The sequence below is a fragment of the Boleophthalmus pectinirostris genome, unplaced genomic scaffold (genome assembly GCF_026225935.1).
Source record: "Boleophthalmus pectinirostris isolate CB_2022bp ecotype Guang Dong unplaced genomic scaffold, ASM2622593v1 HiC_scaffold_13, whole genome shotgun sequence".
NCBI lineage: Eukaryota > Metazoa > Chordata > Actinopteri > Gobiiformes > Gobiidae > Boleophthalmus > Boleophthalmus pectinirostris.
This window is the reverse complement of record NW_026571036.1, coordinates 19,328,850-19,347,416: the sequence shown is the minus strand read 5'-3', so window position 1 is coordinate 19,347,416 and position 18,567 is coordinate 19,328,850. Positions and strand designations below refer to the sequence as shown.

General features: G+C 38.4%; 1 protein-coding gene across 1 annotated transcript in view; it reads left to right on the top strand.

Moving 5' to 3' along the window:
• eya4 (EYA transcriptional coactivator and phosphatase 4) overlaps positions 1 to 18,567 on the top strand; it is a 36,047-nt gene that overhangs the window by 13,884 nt on the left and 3,596 nt on the right. The window contains exons 3-16 of the mRNA XM_055149622.1: positions 6,966 to 7,015; positions 9,076 to 9,197; positions 10,207 to 10,290; positions 10,904 to 10,975; positions 11,362 to 11,425; positions 12,016 to 12,158; positions 12,229 to 12,366; positions 13,220 to 13,296; positions 13,747 to 13,918; positions 15,195 to 15,331; positions 15,434 to 15,517; positions 17,646 to 17,735; positions 17,916 to 17,974; positions 18,176 to 18,336. Of these exons, the coding sequence (XP_055005597.1) occupies positions 6,966 to 7,015; positions 9,076 to 9,197; positions 10,207 to 10,290; positions 10,904 to 10,975; positions 11,362 to 11,425; positions 12,016 to 12,158; positions 12,229 to 12,366; positions 13,220 to 13,296; positions 13,747 to 13,918; positions 15,195 to 15,331; positions 15,434 to 15,517; positions 17,646 to 17,735; positions 17,916 to 17,974; positions 18,176 to 18,336 (1,453 nt within the window). The remainder of the gene's footprint in view (positions 1 to 6,965; positions 7,016 to 9,075; positions 9,198 to 10,206; positions 10,291 to 10,903; positions 10,976 to 11,361; positions 11,426 to 12,015; positions 12,159 to 12,228; positions 12,367 to 13,219; positions 13,297 to 13,746; positions 13,919 to 15,194; positions 15,332 to 15,433; positions 15,518 to 17,645; positions 17,736 to 17,915; positions 17,975 to 18,175; positions 18,337 to 18,567) is intronic.

Here is an 18,567-nt window from a genome sequence, read left to right as displayed (position 1 = left end):
TGTCCCTTGGTAAGGCACTTCAGGCACTTGGTCTGAGGGATTGGTGTTGGTGGGAGACTGGCAGTGAGACTTCAGATAATAGCATTTTCTTATGAACTTAGCTAGGGAGTGCCATTTGTTTTATTTCAGCACATTTTTTTTATTGTACTTCTCATGTACCTGCTTACCTCACCTACAGTAACCCTGCAGAGACATGCCGTCATTGTCAGTACACAAATCTGGATGGAGCTGATGAGATTATTTTTCCATTTTTTAAAAACATTCTTACTATCTTAAAACGTTATTGATCAGTAGACAGTGTGTCTAATTTTAGCTTTGTGGTTTCTGTCTTTTTCTTGCCTTGTCCCATTTTGAAGACAAATGTCAGACTTTGTAGCTGGAGGCACAGAAACTGGTGTGTGCTTGTACCTTTTATTTGGATTTAAAAGAAGCAGAGAGCGGCCCCTCCCCTGCGTCTCTACCTGTTCCACTAACTCGCCCCTTTCACTCACTCACCTCCTTTTCTCTTTCATGGCTTCCTCGTCCGCCTGAAAAAGGGGCATTTTTGGAGGCATAAAGAGACGGATAGTTTTACACCTCCCCAGGCTTAGGAGCGGTGGGGGCAGGAGCGGCCCAGGAGCCCCAGTACAATGTATTTTACATGAAAGGAAGAGGATAGGGTTACCTCGGCGATAAGCACTCACACAAATGGTCAGTGCTGGAGAGGTAGGAGACAGGAGCAGAGGCAGGAGCAACGACAGGAGCACAGGTGCATAGACAGGTATAAAAAAAAAAAAAAAAAAGTGAATGTTTTTCTGAAATAAAATAATGAAATATGTTGGAATTGAAAAATTAATTAGATTTTATCTTTTGATAACAAAATTTTATGTCTGGTGTGTCCTGGGAGAGCAGAGCTCTTTAGAAACTTATTGTCAAATACAAAAATATGAAATTTTATATATATATATATATATATATATATATATATATATATATATATATATATATATATATATATATATATATATATATATATATATATATATATATATATATATATATATATATATATATATATATATATATATATATATATATATATATATATATATATATATATACATATATATACGCTGTGGGAGGTGGTACTGGTGTAGTCAGAGAACCATCACAAGTGAGGCCTGTCACAAGTGTTGCAATAAAAGCATAAGCAGAGCTGATAACATGTATGCAGCATTACAATGTCAATTCTCACGACTATACTATTGCGACTATACTATTAGTAAAACAAAACAAATTGGATCCTTGCTTGCTTTGCATATTGATGTGTTTTTGGGCAAGACACATCACCTTTGGGCAAGACACATCACCTACCTTTAAAGTCTTCAGTCGTGGCCAATGAGGAGTACTAACGCATTGAACTGTAGAATAGCATCATTGATTAATGTTATAATAATTGTACTGCTTTCAGTTTTCAAGCAGGCAACAGATGTATTATTTAAAATGTCTCTCTGCAGGGACACTTTGACAGACAATGACATTTCAATTGGAAAATTAGTATGAAATATCTGTGTGTGTAGAAAACTTGCATGTGTCTAAAGCAAACCCAACTTCAGGGGTGACTACTCTGCAGCTCACTTATCTGACAGGACTGAGACAAACTACTGTTGTTCCACTTGAAGACCAAAGTCGCTCTCGAGGGCCTCTTAAAGAGACAGGCCGCCCCGTCCCCTCACACTTAAAACACTGCTAATGTAAACAAGAGCTCTGAGCGTGTCCCGTGTCTCTGACACTGTCCTCTGTGGGACTGGCTCTCTGATGTGGTGGACACATGTGTGTTTGTTCTTTTGTAGATCACTTCTCATCAGGTGTGTTTGGGGACGCCTAGCTGCACTCCCTTCTCCTCTTGCTGTGAAAATATTTCATTGGCGATGTTTTTGGACGACCCCTCCCGTTGGGGTCCAGAGTGGCTAATAATAAAGTGCTTGAGTTGTCAAGCGTTCCTGCAACACCCTAATCTGTTCTGACAGCTACCCCCATGTGCACGCTCCTGCCTCGTGCACATGCACACACACTGAGCTGCACAAAGCTGCACAGACAGTCAATCAATCAGAGTCTTTATGGGACGATAGGTATTGTTGCCATGGAGACTAGTCTAAAGATGGCGGCTGCTTGGGTGGAGATAGTGGCCGTGGTCCAAAACGGTCCGTGGGTCAGTTAACGTCAGGAGTCCTACTTCAAAAGCACTGCAATTAAAGTACTTCCTCTTTTCAATATATTTATATATTTATGGCATAGCTCCTATTTTTGAGCCATAAAGCCCAGCCGTAGTCCTGAACCCACTTCTACTTTTCCAAAAAATGAGAAACTTAACTCAGACGACCTTACTGTCTCTATACATGGTCATAAATAATGACAGTGAAATAGTGCCATCTTCAGACATCAGGCAGCCTCGGATTCTCCTCGTTCCTCCAGTCTTCCTTAACTTAGGTCGAGGTCTCTGTGGAGCACATAGGGCCTGTCTGGTTCCTATTATCCTGAATGTGTGTGGAGTGTGTGTGGAGTGTGTGTGGAGTATATGTGAATGTGGTGTCAAACGCGTGGTGTGAACTTTATGGTCTGGCCTGTGTGTTCCTGCACAGTAAGACAGTATACCTCTACTTAACTGGCAATGTAGACAGTTGACAGTTGAATTTATTTATTATATTTTGACATGTAGGGAATATGCTTTGAAAAATGTTTAATTTTGGAACAGTATAGTTAGTGCTATTACAATATGCTATGTACACATCAGCTTTATACAAAAAAAAAAAAGGTTAAAACTGACACTTATAAGACTGTATTTAATCCACATTGTTTTCGCACCATATTTCACTGAATAGAGTGAAGCAATAAAACAAGAAATATGTACATTTTATATTGCAATGCAACAATAGTAGTTTTGTGTGTCATTGTGTAACATTATGGGTTACATGCTACAATCAGGGCTATGAATCAGTCAATCCTATAACCGTCAGTTATATGCTTGGATGTCTTTTTGAGTATGTGATGTCAGACTTTGGGGGAAAGAAATGTGACTATATTTTATGCTAAATGGCAAGGATTAAAAGCTTGTGTTCCATATAATCCAATCCGCCATAAATCAATACCCTAACCCTGACCCTAACTCGTAATTGTAAAGATAAGAAACAGCAACAGAAACTATATCCTCCTTTAGTTATGCATTTTCATGAAATTCTATATTGTTTTCAGAACTCTAGTGGCACACCATAAAGACACATGTAGATTCCTGCTTGTTGTGTAATGTTTATTATACAAGATCAATGTGAGATGATTACAAAACTGTGACATAAGATTTATATAACTACCTTAATATTGTTATCTCTTGTATCATTCCCAACTTCATCCCAAGCCTGTATCTGCCCGCTAAATTTGCGTGGTGGTACATGCGGGTGTGCTGGTAATGAGTGACAGCTGAGGGAGGAGGAGAGAGAGAAGGAAGGAGGAGGCAGAGGAGGGGACGAGAGGAGAGAAGTGTTCCCCTGTAGTGTGGAGCAGCAGTGCGATCCGTAGTGGACTGTGGACTGGCCTAGGCGTAGACGAGAGAGAGATCTGTGTCTAAAATGCAATTCGGGACAGTTTTGAAGCTATCGTGTTGAATCAACAAACGTAACATGTTTTAGTTTTTTCTTTATTTTGGGAGAATTTTTAAAGCAAGTGGAAGTGAATTGTCAGAGTGGAGGACTTTGGCGCTACCATTCAACTCAACAGACATTGGGGGATTGTACAAGTTCGTAATGATTTTTGGGACTAATAGGACAGCTGAGTATCCTGAATATAAGCTAAGGTAAGGTCGTTTGATATGTTTAATACTGTAAAAAATCTGCTATTTTAAACTAATTTTAAATCAGTATTTGATTTTATGATTTTAAAAATATAATTTGAACTCATTAACTCATTAATTAAAGTGTAGCCACAAATTGGAAGCAGAAAAAAGTGCAAGTAATGCAAGAAAAGGACAAATACAATACAGCAGAGACTGAAATATCATGTTGTATAGTATCCCAAATATATTTACTCTGTTACATTTTATAAAACACAAAGTCCAAATGCTTTAAATAAAAAACTAATTTAAAAAAAGGTATTTGCAAAAAGTTGTAAAAAAGTGTTGGTGAACAAGTAGGAATAAAAAAAAACAAAAAAAACACACAAATAAGAGAAGCTCAATCTCAATGCCCTCAGTAACAATTACGTGGCCTATTCTACTAGTTAAAAAAAAAAAAACTTTAAGAAGAATTTATGTTTGAATCTATAGGAAAATCTCTCCAGCTTCAGACCACACGTGCATGTTTTCCAATGACTCATCTGTGCTGTTTCTTATTACTGTTTTACTTTAAGGGTCAAACTAGGCCCTTGCTCTGTCATCACTGCCATTAACTGATTAATATTATTAGCAGCTAACAGCACAAACATGGCACTGTGTCATTGCCTTAAATAAACCATTGTTATTAGTGCTAATTAGCCTGGGTATCCGCGTGTGTCCCTCTGGAGCAGCCGGGGACGCCAGCTTGTGTTTGAGAGCGGTCAGCCAGGCCAACGGGGTCAAAGGTCACCGATGTGCGTGGCTCAAGTGACACAAATGTTTCTTTTTGGTCATTGTTGTCATGAGGGAGACTGGGCGATGGGATTTTTGTATTTAATTAAAGCAAGTGTTTTACTGTACAGACTACAAGTTGGCGATCCACGAGTGTTCGCTAAATACAGTCGGGGTTCAAAGTCCGTAATGGGGCTTCCTAAAGTTTGTCCTCTCAGTTTATTGCAATGCTTGGGAAATGCTTCTGGGAGATAGTACTTGTGTTTTTCATTATAGAAACTTGTGTACCAATTACAATATCACAACACGTTTTTAAACGATAGATTAGAATATAATTTTTAACTCTATATAGCTATGGAATTACCATATTGTTGTATACTGTAGTTGTCCTCTTTATGTGTCTGTGTTTTGTTTTTTTTTCAATATCAATACTTTTTCAACTTCGAGTATCCAGTTTTGGACTCTAAATTTAATTTCAGTTAATATATGGGTTTGAATGACTACCAGAGAATTTCAGTTATTCAGTTTTATTTTAATAGAGTAGAAATACCATAATTCAAAAATAATTTATAAAAAAAATCACAGTTCATTCTATTACATGTAAAAAAAAAAATATGAAAAACATTTGCAGTGGAGGAAATATGTTGAATCACTGGCTAACAGTCAGGATGTGCTTGGCTGTAAACTGTGATAAAAGCTTAGATCAAAGTGCTTGTATTTTCACCAACTGTGACAAGAAGAGCCAATCTCCATTATGAGTTTTCCTCCTTATGCCGTATGTGTGTGTATGTTACTTGTGGAATGGCGTTTCCCGTGGCTGTGCTGTTGATTTCGTGACTGACAGTCTTGTTAAATTTCAGCAAAGCATGAAACGTGACATGAAAGTGTGTGTGCGTGCTTGTGTGTGTGTGTGTGTGTGTAAAGTGATCCAGGCGAGGGGACCGACTAACCTCAAAAGCCTGAAACATCTAAGTGCTGCTCCTTATTGGCTCTCGGCTGGATCCCCTAATCAGAGCCATACACACAGACCTATGTCCATGTCTTTATGCACACACTTAACTGCTGTCCTACTTTCAAATTGGGACGAACTACACATTATATTGAAAATGTGTTTAAGTTGTGGTTAAATAAATTAATCACTGCTTTACTTGTGGTTCAGGCAGACTTTATATGCTGTGTTAAGTTTTTATTGTGAATTAGTCCTGGTTTATATCTGGTTGATCCTTATCTAGTCCTGTTGAGTCCAGTTTAAATCTGGGTAAGATCTAATTTCATATCATTGCTTTCTTCTTACTCTTTAAGTCTTTTTCTTCTATTTAGTTTTATTTTATCCCATTTATGTGCTGGTGTGGACTTGGTTTGGTCCAGTTCTGATTTAGTCCAGAGTTTCAGATTTAGTGCCTGTTTTGAACCAATTTTGATAAGACTAGTTAAATGTAATATTTTAGTCCCAGTTGCATATTATGACTGCAGCTTCTGATAAAATTTGATGGAACATTTATCTACCTAATACTGGGTCAAACAATGTCAGCCATATTGCAATAATCAACATAATTATTGCACTCAGCCCTCAAAACCCATGACTTGAAAATAGTTGGATTTGGTTGTGCAGATTTGGCGTCCCATCTCGGTCTTTTCCATGTGGGTGTGTGTGTTTGGCACCTTACGCGTGCCCTACACCTCCTCAGTGTTGACACAGTGATTACAGGGCAGCTGGTCCACATTGGCTCGTACCTCGCCCCACAGTTACTGTTCTAATTAGTTCCTGTCCCAAATAAGAGGCAGGAATTTTAATAGAGAACCACTGGTGTGCTGTCTGCAGCTCACACACAGAGCCCCCAAACCTCAGCGCACCCAGGACATCCCACCATGGAAGGATTGTGTTTTTATTATGTTTCTTCTGTTTTAGCGATGAAGGAAAAGTTCCAGTTGCCAGTGATTGACACAACCAAATGCCCCACTCACCCACCAATAGTTTGGCCCGGGTTTAATGCCAACAGTGACCTGTTAAAAGGTGAAGAGTGAGGACCATGACCTTACATGACCCCATGGTGACCTTTGAACTCTTTGTGGCTGGTGGGAGGGGAGCAGAGCTCAGGATGGAGCAGGGTCAAGGGTGAATGAGAGAAAGTTAATATGTGTCACTTAGCTGCAGTTAGCACTTCTGTCACAGCAGTGGCTGCAGCTACTCTCAGCGTGGCCTTATGACTGTTTATATGGGACCTTTAAACACACACACATACACACTTCTGTTGGCTGTGGATACACGTTTGCATACATGTTTCTGTTGGATACACAGATCTTACCTTCTCAGCTAATGTTTTAATGCTTGTGTTATTATTTGCTACAGATAGTTTTAGATAATGAACATGTTTTGTTTCATGTGATGCAGGTAAAGAAATCCCACAGTGACTCTCATGTTCCAGACCCCTCCAGCTCCAGGTGAGTAACAGTGTAAACTCTCATTTTACTTTTTGGTTTGAGAATTGACACATGCTACAAAAAATTATATTATATCTATTTTAATTTAACGCTTTTAACACTGAAATAATTAACTGCCTATTCATTTCTGAATTCATCCAAACTAATGTATGCAGTATCAAAGCTGCATTGAACCCCCTATAGTGCCAACATCATCTGTGATCATTTAAAAAAATCATTTCTTATGTGAGATTTGGGTTTAAAAACCTTGTTGCTCTTCACCACTGACAAGGTATCAATAATAAGCTCTTTATAATTTATTGTAAACAATATGACACATTACAGCAATGTTACATGGATATCAGTTTCACTAAAACTCCTCTTATATGGTTTAGGGAGGTTGTTGTGTGGTCCTAGTTTGAAAGAAAGAGTGTAATGAAGGTCATTTTAATTAAAACTTAAAAGTAAACGAGGCAATTAAAATAGAAAATGGTCAATAACATTTTTTAAAATGATATTTTACGCACTTGTGCCTTAGAGTAAAAAAGTATAGGAAAATAGAAAACAGCAATGCTAGTCTTCCTCAGCTGTGCCTTTTAATAGGATGCAGCATATTTATGAGCAGCCAGCGATAATGTAAAAAACAGGGAAAGGAGTTTATGAAACACCAAGCAAGAAATGGACAAGAGAAGACAGAATCATTTCCTGGTGCTGAAAGACAAAAGGGAAGGACAAATGAGGAGAGCTGGAACCAGAGGAAAATATTGTACAGTGCACTTAAAGCAGTTGTTTCCCCTTCTCATTTATCCTCTTGAAGTTGTATTTAGAGTGTTTCATACATGTTTGAGCAATCTTTAATTGCTTATTTTCAAGTTGCCATATTTCCGGTCAACCTTCACTGCCACGAGCACACACCCACTGCTCTGTACTTTGTGCTCCATTTTTATTTTCGCACTTGTGATACATGTAGGATTCAGCAGCATTGCATATGCATTTTGGTGAAAATTTATTTTAAGGTTGTTTGACTTGGTACAGTAACTATGTCCTAAAACAGTACTATGCAGAAAGTCACAGTAGTAAAAAATGTCCAAAGACCACCCAAAATAGAATGTCTGCAAGTGCATTGATCCCATCTTGCTATGATAAACTTTAAATAATGACCAGTGTTACCCAAACATAAAAACTTAAACTTAAAATCATTTGTCACACCTCGCTAATGTTTGGCACAGTGTGATAAAAGAGACATTACTGTTGTTACTCTGAATAGCAAAGGGAAGCATATTGAGTGTTTAGCTGTAAATAGAGAATGGTTTTGACAGAGGCCGTTGATGCTGAGTATTTATCTTTTGGCAGGCTCTTGCGCAGGCACTTTATCCAGTTGAAAGCCATATGTTTATACCTGTCAGTCTGCCTGTGGGTTCCAGTCATGTGTGATGCTAGCAGCCCGTAGCGCTGGTGTGGCCCAGATCCAGACCACGACACAGATGTACAAGCAGACAAAGTAAACACAGGGAGAACAGCAGCCCGCATTTAGTTAGCTCTCACTGCATCTCATTGTGAGCTTTGAAGCAGCCCACAAGAGCACAAGTGTGACCCACCAGAGGGAATATAGCAGGATAAGGAAATATAATGTTAATATAACAATAAATAAAAATTTAAGACTAGAAAATTAGGCAGGTGAGACCAGGGTAAATATGTAAATATATTCAGCCAAATGGGGAAAACCCTACATCTCCATCTCCTGCTCCTAATGTGCTCTAAATGTAGCTGAGTCTTTATGAACTTCCTCTCACACAGACTACATTCCCACCTCATGTGCGGCCTGGTCCACTTGCATGTGGAACACATTGTAAAAGTAAAGCATGCTGGAAGGCTGTGGGTTTGTGTTGGAGCCCATACACACCCCCTCACTCTATAAAGAGCCTGTGGCCCGCTGACTATGTCCTGCACACATGCTGGAGTAGGCTAAGGCTGCTGGGACATGTGGGTTTATGACGACTGTGAAGTGATAGTGTCAGAAATTTACTCACCTCCAGGTTCACCTAGTCTTAAGTTTCTAAACACACTGTGTGTTTTTGCAGGTCTATGGAAATGCAGGAGCTAACACGTCCTCACAACTGTTTAGGAGTTGGGGACTCAACAGGCTCCAAGCTAGACAAGGACAGTCTGGGTAGCCCCTCCATCACCACCAATGGCACAGGGGGTGAGTGCAGATGCCACAGTGAAATCCTATAACACAAATCTAAGCTGTTACACTGAAACTTCCAGTTCCAGAATTTCCCAAAAACTCCACAAAATGTGTTTCATATCAAATATATATACATCTAAATAAAGAGCTTATGAGACAAACGTAGAAGGGCACAGACCAATGCATGCACAGACATTAACTCCACCACATCAGACTGTGTGTAAACAGACTGAAGGCCTCTCTGGCAGCCTGTGCTGTGTAGTAGAGTATTTATTTGAGCACAAGCCCAAAGTCCCACTGGAAACTATTTCCTCGACAAGAGCATTAAAGCATCAACGCTCTTTTACATGTCAGCAACACTGAACCTCTCTCTCTCTCTTGCACTCTCTCTCTCTCTCACTCTCTCTCTCGTTTTCCTCTTTTCATTCACCTCTGACCCTGTCTTATTCTCTTTTAGTCCTTTTCACTCCAATTGTTTTTGACAAGACAGCTTGATGTAATACCACTCACTTTAAGTGTGTAAGTTCAGGGCGATGCTTTGATCTATCGGTCCTTTAACTTGCCATTAAAAACACTTTTATTAGTCCTTTTGGAAAGTTTGATGTGACATGCTGTGGCTGCTGTGTTCAGACCGTATCAGACCACATGTAATCATCTCTGATGAGCTCATGGTTAATGGCTTATGCAGAGTGCAGCAGGGACTACATTCTGCAGCCAAAACAAACTGCATACCCAGCATTCTCGTCACCTGACATCAGTCAGTGCCATGGCAACTCATCTATCCTCATCACAAATTGTTTGAGGGTCTGCGTAGCCCCCTGTGGAGATTAAGTTGTAAAAGTAATTCTCAGATCATCTGGTGATAACATTTAATCTGTTGGTTTAAAGATGTGGATAATCACGCAAAATCAAGAAGAACGACCTGTATAGTGAAGCCAAAGCATTATAAAATCCTAATCATTCAACAGTGACTTTGGCCTGTGGCTCTCAGTGAGTGATGTCCTGATCGTCTTCCGCCCTCTAGGTGAAAACATGACAGTGTTAAACACGGCTGATTGGCTGTTGGGCTGCAGCAGCCCGCCCCCCGCCTCAGGCTCCAAGGACTATGGTACAGAAGGTGCATGTGTGTGAATGAACTCAAAAGAGTGGTTTCTGTCCCCACAGCTCGCCATAGACCTGCTGTTGTTTTTTTTTGGAAATGCTGTGCTTTTTGTTTGTTGTGTGGTGGTGTTTGCTTTTGAAATAATTTTATTTGTAATGCAATATAGATACGTTTTACTTGCAGGTTAAACATTTTTCTTTATTTTTGGGGGTTATATGAGATATATAAAAGTCTCACTATCTCATGGTAAAAGCAGTGGTAATGCATACATTAAGGCAATACATTAATTGTATATAATTAATTGGACAATAAGTATTTTTATAAACCCCATTAGTGCAAATATATGAATATTTATATGGAATATTTCTGATACTGTAAATGAGTTGAATCTTATATAATCCTTACAAACTTGCTCTGAAAATAGAATCTGGACCTGCATGTTTCAATTTTTGAATTGTCTATATATATATATATATATATATATATATATATATATATATATATATATATATATATATATATATATATATATTTATATATTATTTATTATTTATAAGATGTCTTGTATTATCAGTATATTGTGCCTCAAGTATATTGTGCTGTTTAATTCTTATTTCAGTCAAAACTGAGCCGATGAACAACAGTGACACAGTGACCACGTCAGGAGACACAGTCCTGGACACGTACTCAGGTGCTTCACACTAAACACACTGAACACAGAACCTTTCTGTGAGAGCGGCTGCTGAGAGCTCTAAGCCCATGAAGAATGGCCTGTCCTGAAGTGGCCCCATCACAGAACACAGCCTTGTTTATGGGTGTCTTTATAAAGCATTACCCTGACCTATGCCTGATGGGACACAGGGTTTAAAACCAGCAGGGAGCATGTCATTTCTGCATTTGACGTCTCAATGACCACACATCAACACAGCACCTCTGCAGGGACCCTCTCACTACACAAGTGTTATTACAATGGAACAGTATATTTGGTTTCTACCCCATACAGCCATAAATTTCACTATTTAAGACTTTTTTATGAAATCTGAAGAATTTGTTTCTGACCAGAGTTTGTGTTTGCAGTCATCACCAGCAGCTACAGCCCTCGATCAAGCCACCAGTACTCTCCACCTCTCTATCCGTCCAAGTGAGTTTCTTCTTTGTAACAATATAAAAATGTTTTGCTACTTGTAACATAGTGTAGGGAATCAGATTTGGTCTTAATTTTATGGCAAATATTAGACTTAGACTTAGACAAACTTTATTGATCCACAAGGGAAATTATTAGGACACAGTCACACATCACAATAAATATAATAACAAAAAGCAAAATAAATTCAAAATAAGAAGCAAAAATAGCAAATGACTGATGTTAAATAAGGCATAATTATTGTGTATCTACAAGAAAATAAAAAATACAGAAATATAGTAAATATATCAGGACCATATTCAAGAGATTGTAAGGAGAAACAGTGCAAAGATTAAACAGTGATTGACATAGGGTTATCTATTAATTTGAATCATAGAGATTTTTTGTGGTAAAATGTGTGCAAGTATTAAACATTTATATAAAAGAGCACACAGTAAACATAATTTGAAGATTTATATAAATACTTTGCATTATCTATTTATTCATAGAAATTGAAAAAACAACTGTGAGCAAATCTATCTTGCTATATTATCTGTTAGAAGTCTTGCATACCAGCATGGAAGCTCATCTTGTTCTCTTCATTGCAGGCCATACCCTCACATCCTCTCCACCCCCACAGCTCCTCCAATGCCATCCTACCCTGGCCAACCCCAGTTCAGCAACATGCAGCAATCCACTGTCTACACAACCTACCCTCAGACAGGACAGCCATACGGTCTGTCCACATACGGTAAGGCCCCATACCAATGTAAAGACACTGTTCAATGCTTTAGTATAAATGTCCTACAAAACTTGTTCAGATCTGATGTTGCCGGGTATAAAAACAGAGAGTGGCCTGTCACAGAGCCAGTCACCCCTCCAGACAGGCCTCAGCTACAGCCCTGGGTTCACTACACCTCAGCCGGGACAGACTGCCTACTCCCCCTATCAGATGCCAGGTCTGTAATCATTTGTGTGTCATAAATTCTTATTGAAGAAAAATAAATGACATGGCAATCAAAAAATAGTGTTGGTGAGTTTATTCCCATAAATGCACAAAATTGGGAAAAAACAGCAAAAACACAGAACTGTCCTTGAGTAGCTGTGGAGCTGGTGCCTGCGTTACACACAGCTCTTCCCCTTAACACACACTTCCTCTGTGGTGGTGGGAGGCACCTTTTATCGTATGAGGCCCCTCCCCCAAATCAATTTTTGGCGACATCCAGAGGAGAATTTGCAACTCCAAACAACCCACTTCTGTTTACTGTCTAAACCTATAAACAGTCATAGAAGATACATCTAAACTGATTTTACTTATTATCCACTATGGAAAATGAGTGCAGCTTATTTGTCTACCTTTTTTTTTTTTTTTTTTTTATGTTAGGGCTAAAATGTATTTATTTATTCTCTTTCTCTCTCTCTCTTTCATTTTCACTATATATATATATATATATATATATATATATATATATATATATATATATATATATATATATATATATATAGTTGAAGCATTCTTACTTTATCCTTAACACTCACCATTTTTAGTCAGAACATATGGCAATGTTTAAACCTCTAACTACATCTGATCTTACTGTCTGCCATAGTTTTACTCAACTTATTAAACTAAAATGGCACTTGGTGGTACGTGGCATGATAAGTGTATACTGTAACTATATAGCGCTGGCATCAGTCTTCTGTTTTGATCTTGTTCTATCTTCCTTTCTTCATTAGAGGAAAACTTGTAAATATGTCCGCAAGTACAACTACAATTTATTTATATATATAAAAAGTATATTTTGTTTCCTTTAGGTTCCAGTTTTACTCCGTCCTCAGGCCTCTACACAACTAATAACTCCAACCCCGCCAACTACACTGCCACACAGCAGGTACGGTTACACAAGCTGCACAGGAATAAATAGGAACAAATAGGTTTATGGTGGAAGTTGGATTTTAGTGTTCTGATCGGTGTTTGCAACATTGACTGTAAAATTGGGCCATTGTGGAATATATTTTGAAATGAAAGAATTAAAAGTGACATTTTAGTAAATCCTTTGTCAATGCATGTTATATATTACAAAGTCTGCATTCATGGTATTGCTATTTTATAAGGGCTTATAGTAGAATAGTGACAGGTTTAAAGATCCAACTCATAAAAGTGTCTATCTCCAGTGGGCCAGTAAAACTAGCAACACAAGGATTTAATTGTCCTTGAGAAAAGAGGGAATAAAAGATAAAAAGGTCAAAAGGGAAAATCAAAGCAAATCTCTCACTTTTTTTCCTGTTTTTTATTTTATTTTATGCATAATATTTTATGTTCTGTTGCTTGGTCTCTCCAGGACTATCCCTCATATACAGCGTTTGGCCAAAACCAATATGCCCAGTATTATTCCCCCTCCACTTACGGATATATACCCTCCAACAGCGTGGATGGAACAGGGTCAACCACAGCCTACCAGCTACAAGACCCCTCTCCTGCCATGACAGGACAAGCAGCTGAACTCCATCCAGGTCTGTAGAGACATTTACATAATACTAATGCAATGATTTTTAACCACTTTGAGGAAAAATACTACTAATAACAATAATCATAATCATAACATAAAAGTATATTTAAAAATACAGCCACAGAAATAAAATTAATCTGGCTTTATAATATAGGCTTAAATAGAAATAATCATGGACACACATATTGGTCCAAAATGTAATCTTCCATAATAGTTGCATTAATATATCACTGGGCATACATTACTTTCATATACTACATTACCAGTCAAAAGTTTGGATACACTTTTTAATTTTATTTTTTTCCCATGATTATTTACATTAATTCTCACTGAAGGCATCAAAAACATAAATGTGAATATCTGGAATGTAACAAACAAAAATCACTGTGAGGATATGAATATAAAATATAAAAAAATATATATTTAGCTAATATTTAGTTTAGTTAAGTTATATATTTTTTCCATATATCTTGCTTCATATATCTTATGTCTTCCATGTGCATATAAAATGTAGAAAGTAGTAAAGATAGAGAAACAAAAATGAAAAGGATGTGTCTTTTGACTTTTGACTGGTAGTATACATCTGTCTATTTTGCTCTAAGAAGCATAAGTAACATACCCACAACTTTAAAGCATACATTTTAGTTCTCAACTTATAGCTTGATAACTGAACCTTATAATAATTTCATTTGCACTTTCTCGCTCTCTCTGTCACCCCATTTTGACTTAGCCACCTCTGCGTGTTTTCGTCTTCATCCACCCCCTTGTTCACCCCGTAACTCTCTCTCTGATTGAGACGTAACAAAATGGGAGGCGAAGCACTTTGGGTCTGGTTCTAGTTATGAAGTAGCAGCAGAAGCATGTGGCATTGACTGGGATACTAAGAAATGGACACAAATGTGAATATTGTAAATAACGTTATGCATAGTTTAGAATTACATTTTCTACTAGTCTTATTTATAGCACTCCCAACCATGGCCTTAAATCTTCACGGTATAGGTGAGGTGGGGGATTTGAACATGATCTGTCTTGCCAATTACTTTGAGTTATTAAACCTGACAACATGGCTATAGCTGCTCAACTTTGACTTATGACTTTTCTCTAAGTGGATACAAGGCCGCAGCACCTGTGGGATACGTGCAGGCCACATCATTACTGTTACTGTTGCCCCAATGTTGTAAATATGCTACAGTTTGTGAATGGCTATACTGTTCAAGGCTGATATTTGATCATTTGTAAATTTTGAAAATGTTTGGTTTTCTGTTTGTGTGCGATCCTAGGGGATTTTGACACAGTGCAGAGCCCCTCCACACCCATCAAAGAGCTGGACGATCGAGCGTGCCGGAGTGGGGGGTCCAAGTCGCGGGGCCGGGGTCGCAAAAATAACCCCTCCCCTCCCCCTGATAGTGATCTGGAGGTAACAGTGCAAAACATGGGATACTGCCAACAATCATAAAGATACACATAAACTATCCAGTTTAATTTCTGCCTTATATTTAAAACTTTATTTTTTCAACAGAGAGTTTTTGTGTGGGACTTGGATGAGACGATTATTGTCTTCCATTCATTACTCACAGGATCCTATGCACAAAAATATGGGAAGGTAAGCTTCAACATCTGTATGCTATGATCATTTTTTGTATTGTATTTTACATTGTGACTAAATCCACTCACACCACGTTTAAAACAATGTGTCTTTTTGTTCAGATAAATTGTGGAAATTGCAATATAAAATTACTTTTAGTGCAAAATATATGCCAAATCACTGCATGAAAAGAATTGAACTTATACAATGTTTCTGTCATTTCAAATCTTCAGCTCTAAAAATTGTATCCAGAAATCTTTAAAAAAAAATATTTCATACTACATATTTGGATTTTTTGCAGTCACCAACTCACACTAACTTCACTTCTGTCAGTCTCTTTTACACCATTTGTCAGTGCTCCTCTTAGTTATTGTGATGTAATTCATCATAAAAAAATATTATGAAGCTAATATAAATGTAATGTAAGTGTCTTCGATGTCACTACAGTGTCATGTAATCATCATTTCTTTCATAATTCAATTTCAGCCTTACACAAATCGTATTTGGTGGTCTCTCGTCTTCTCTAACATAGCAGCTCCACTGTTTATAGTTGCCTTAATTTTTACAGCTCTTGGCTCTGATCTGGCTCACCCTATGTGGTCATAATTTTATTGGGTGACGTTGTTTCCTGAAGCCACAAGTTGGTTTGAACTTGGTGTCTTTTGTTGTCCACATATCTCATTTGACAAAGGCTAGAAATAGATTTAGCCTACAGTTATAATGGTATAAGCTGTATGCCTGAGAATGAAAATAGGACATGTTGCTTCATTTAAGTTTCGGAAGTAGATTTTAATGGGTTAGGCCCGGGAGAGTTGTAAATGTGTGTTTGAGTGTGAGACAAGCTGCACCTCTGAGGCTGGCTGAGTTTACGCTGCAGTTAATGTACCAAAGCCCAAAGATGAGGTCACTGATTGAAAAAGTGCAGATTTGACTGATGCATGATTAATAACATGACAAATTACCATTGAAGAGTGATAAGATCTTTGTCATAACTTTGAAGAATATTCATTAATCATGGTAAAAGTGTTTTTTCTCTCATTTGCTACTGACCTCAAGACATATAGTGGCAACTGTGTCTGTTCACACCTCGCTCAAAATAGTGTTTTCACTGTTGACATAGCAACCACCAGGTCGATACCCTCATATATAAAGCATTTAGGTACAATTTTGGTTTGTATTTGGATTATTGCTGTACTGCTGTATGCACAAATCCAAACTAGTTATTAATTTTTAGTCAATTGCATTATTTTTCAGAAGCAGCAGACATATGGAGATTGAAAACTGGAGCTATGGCTATGTGACTGAGGTGTTGTGGTTGATTTAATTTACTAGATAAATAAAAGGCTTTCTGTGACTTGGAGTGCAGCCAGATTCTGCTACTCAAGGGAAATGATCATTTTCAGTTTTGACTGTTTTGACAACTCTAGCTCTGTCATGGCTTTGGGCCAACTTAATAATTACTCGAAAGACAATCTCAAACGCCTCTTGTCTCAAAACAATAAAAGTGAATGAGTTTACAGCTGCTGACAGTGTCAGACGCGCTCTCTTTTCACTTTCGCACTCTCCCCGTCTCCCCTCACTCACCCTCTTTCTCCTCCTCTCCCACACTCTCCCCTTACCCCGCTTTTCCTACACTCTCCCCCTCTTTCCTTTCACCCCCTTCTCTCACACTCTCTCCCTGTTTCCCCTCACCCCCTCTCCAACACTCCCTCTCTCCTCAGTCCTTCCTGTAGCTGCAGTCTATTCTGGTCGTCTGACAGTGTCAGCGAATCGCGCAGTGAGCTGTCGACCCTCGCTGACCTATCACAGATGATGTTTTTTGCAGCTGAGCTTGGACTGGCAGTGCAATGTGCTCCCTTTAAACCATTCACATGCCACATAGGCTTTACCTTGTTTATGTAAAGACAGTGTCCCACGGCACGTACCCTACAGGCCCAAGGAATGATGATGGGACAGAGCAAGTGTAACCTGCCTGTCAGCATCTGTGTGGAGAAATGTGACATCCCAGAATGGCTGGGGTTGGGACAGAGGAATCAGGCCATAGTAGTAAAGCACCTAATAGTTTAAACTAAATTTAGTGAATAAGATGACGGTATGAGATATGTGGATGTAGGCCGGGTCACTGACCTGAACGCTGTCTCTCTAGGACCCTCCCATGGCTGTGACTCTGGGCCTCAGGATGGAGGAAATGATCTTCAACCTGGCAGACACTCACCTATTCTTCAACGACTTAGAGGTAGGCCTTATTCATCAAAAACCAAACATTTTGTACAGGCTTCATGTTATTTTAATTTGGACTTGAACTTAGTTTCATAGAGCTGTCCACAGCTAACATGCTACCACTGCCCTCTAGTGGTAATAAAATCAGTACTACACCTCTAGGATGGGCTTGATATTTCTGTTGTGTCTTATTCAGGAGTGTGATCAGGTTCATATTGATGATGTATCATCTGATGACAATGGTCAAGATTTGAGGTGAGAATATTTTTTGTAAAAGTATGTAATTGGGTAAATTAATGCACTTATTAGTTGTACTATATCCACTGCATTTAAATGTTATTTCAATTAACATGAATTGTACACTGTATTAAAGTAGATATAAATATGAATCTACAAATATTGTAATGTCTGACCAGAGCAGATTTTTCAAATAAAACATATCATTATTATTGACAGTACTTACAGTTTTGCAACTGATGGCTTCCATGCAGCTGCAACCAGCGCTAACCTGTGCCTGGCTACGGGCGTGCGCGGTGGTGTCGACTGGATGAGGAAACTGGCCTTTCGCTACCGCCGCGTCAAAGAGCTGTATAGCACATACAAAAACAATGTGGGGGGTAAGGCACTGCTCATCATGGGTCTGCTACATGTGTGACTGAAGCAATGTCATTTCACTGGGCAAACAACCTCTTAATTGAACTGAATGTCATGGAGAAATTCTTCAGTAGTATTCTAAAGGTAGTATTCTAATAATGAAATCATATGAGAATATGAATCTTTTTCACAGCATTCAGCCCTACAGTATACAGCTTTAGGTATAAAATGGTTTAAATACCTAAATATATTCA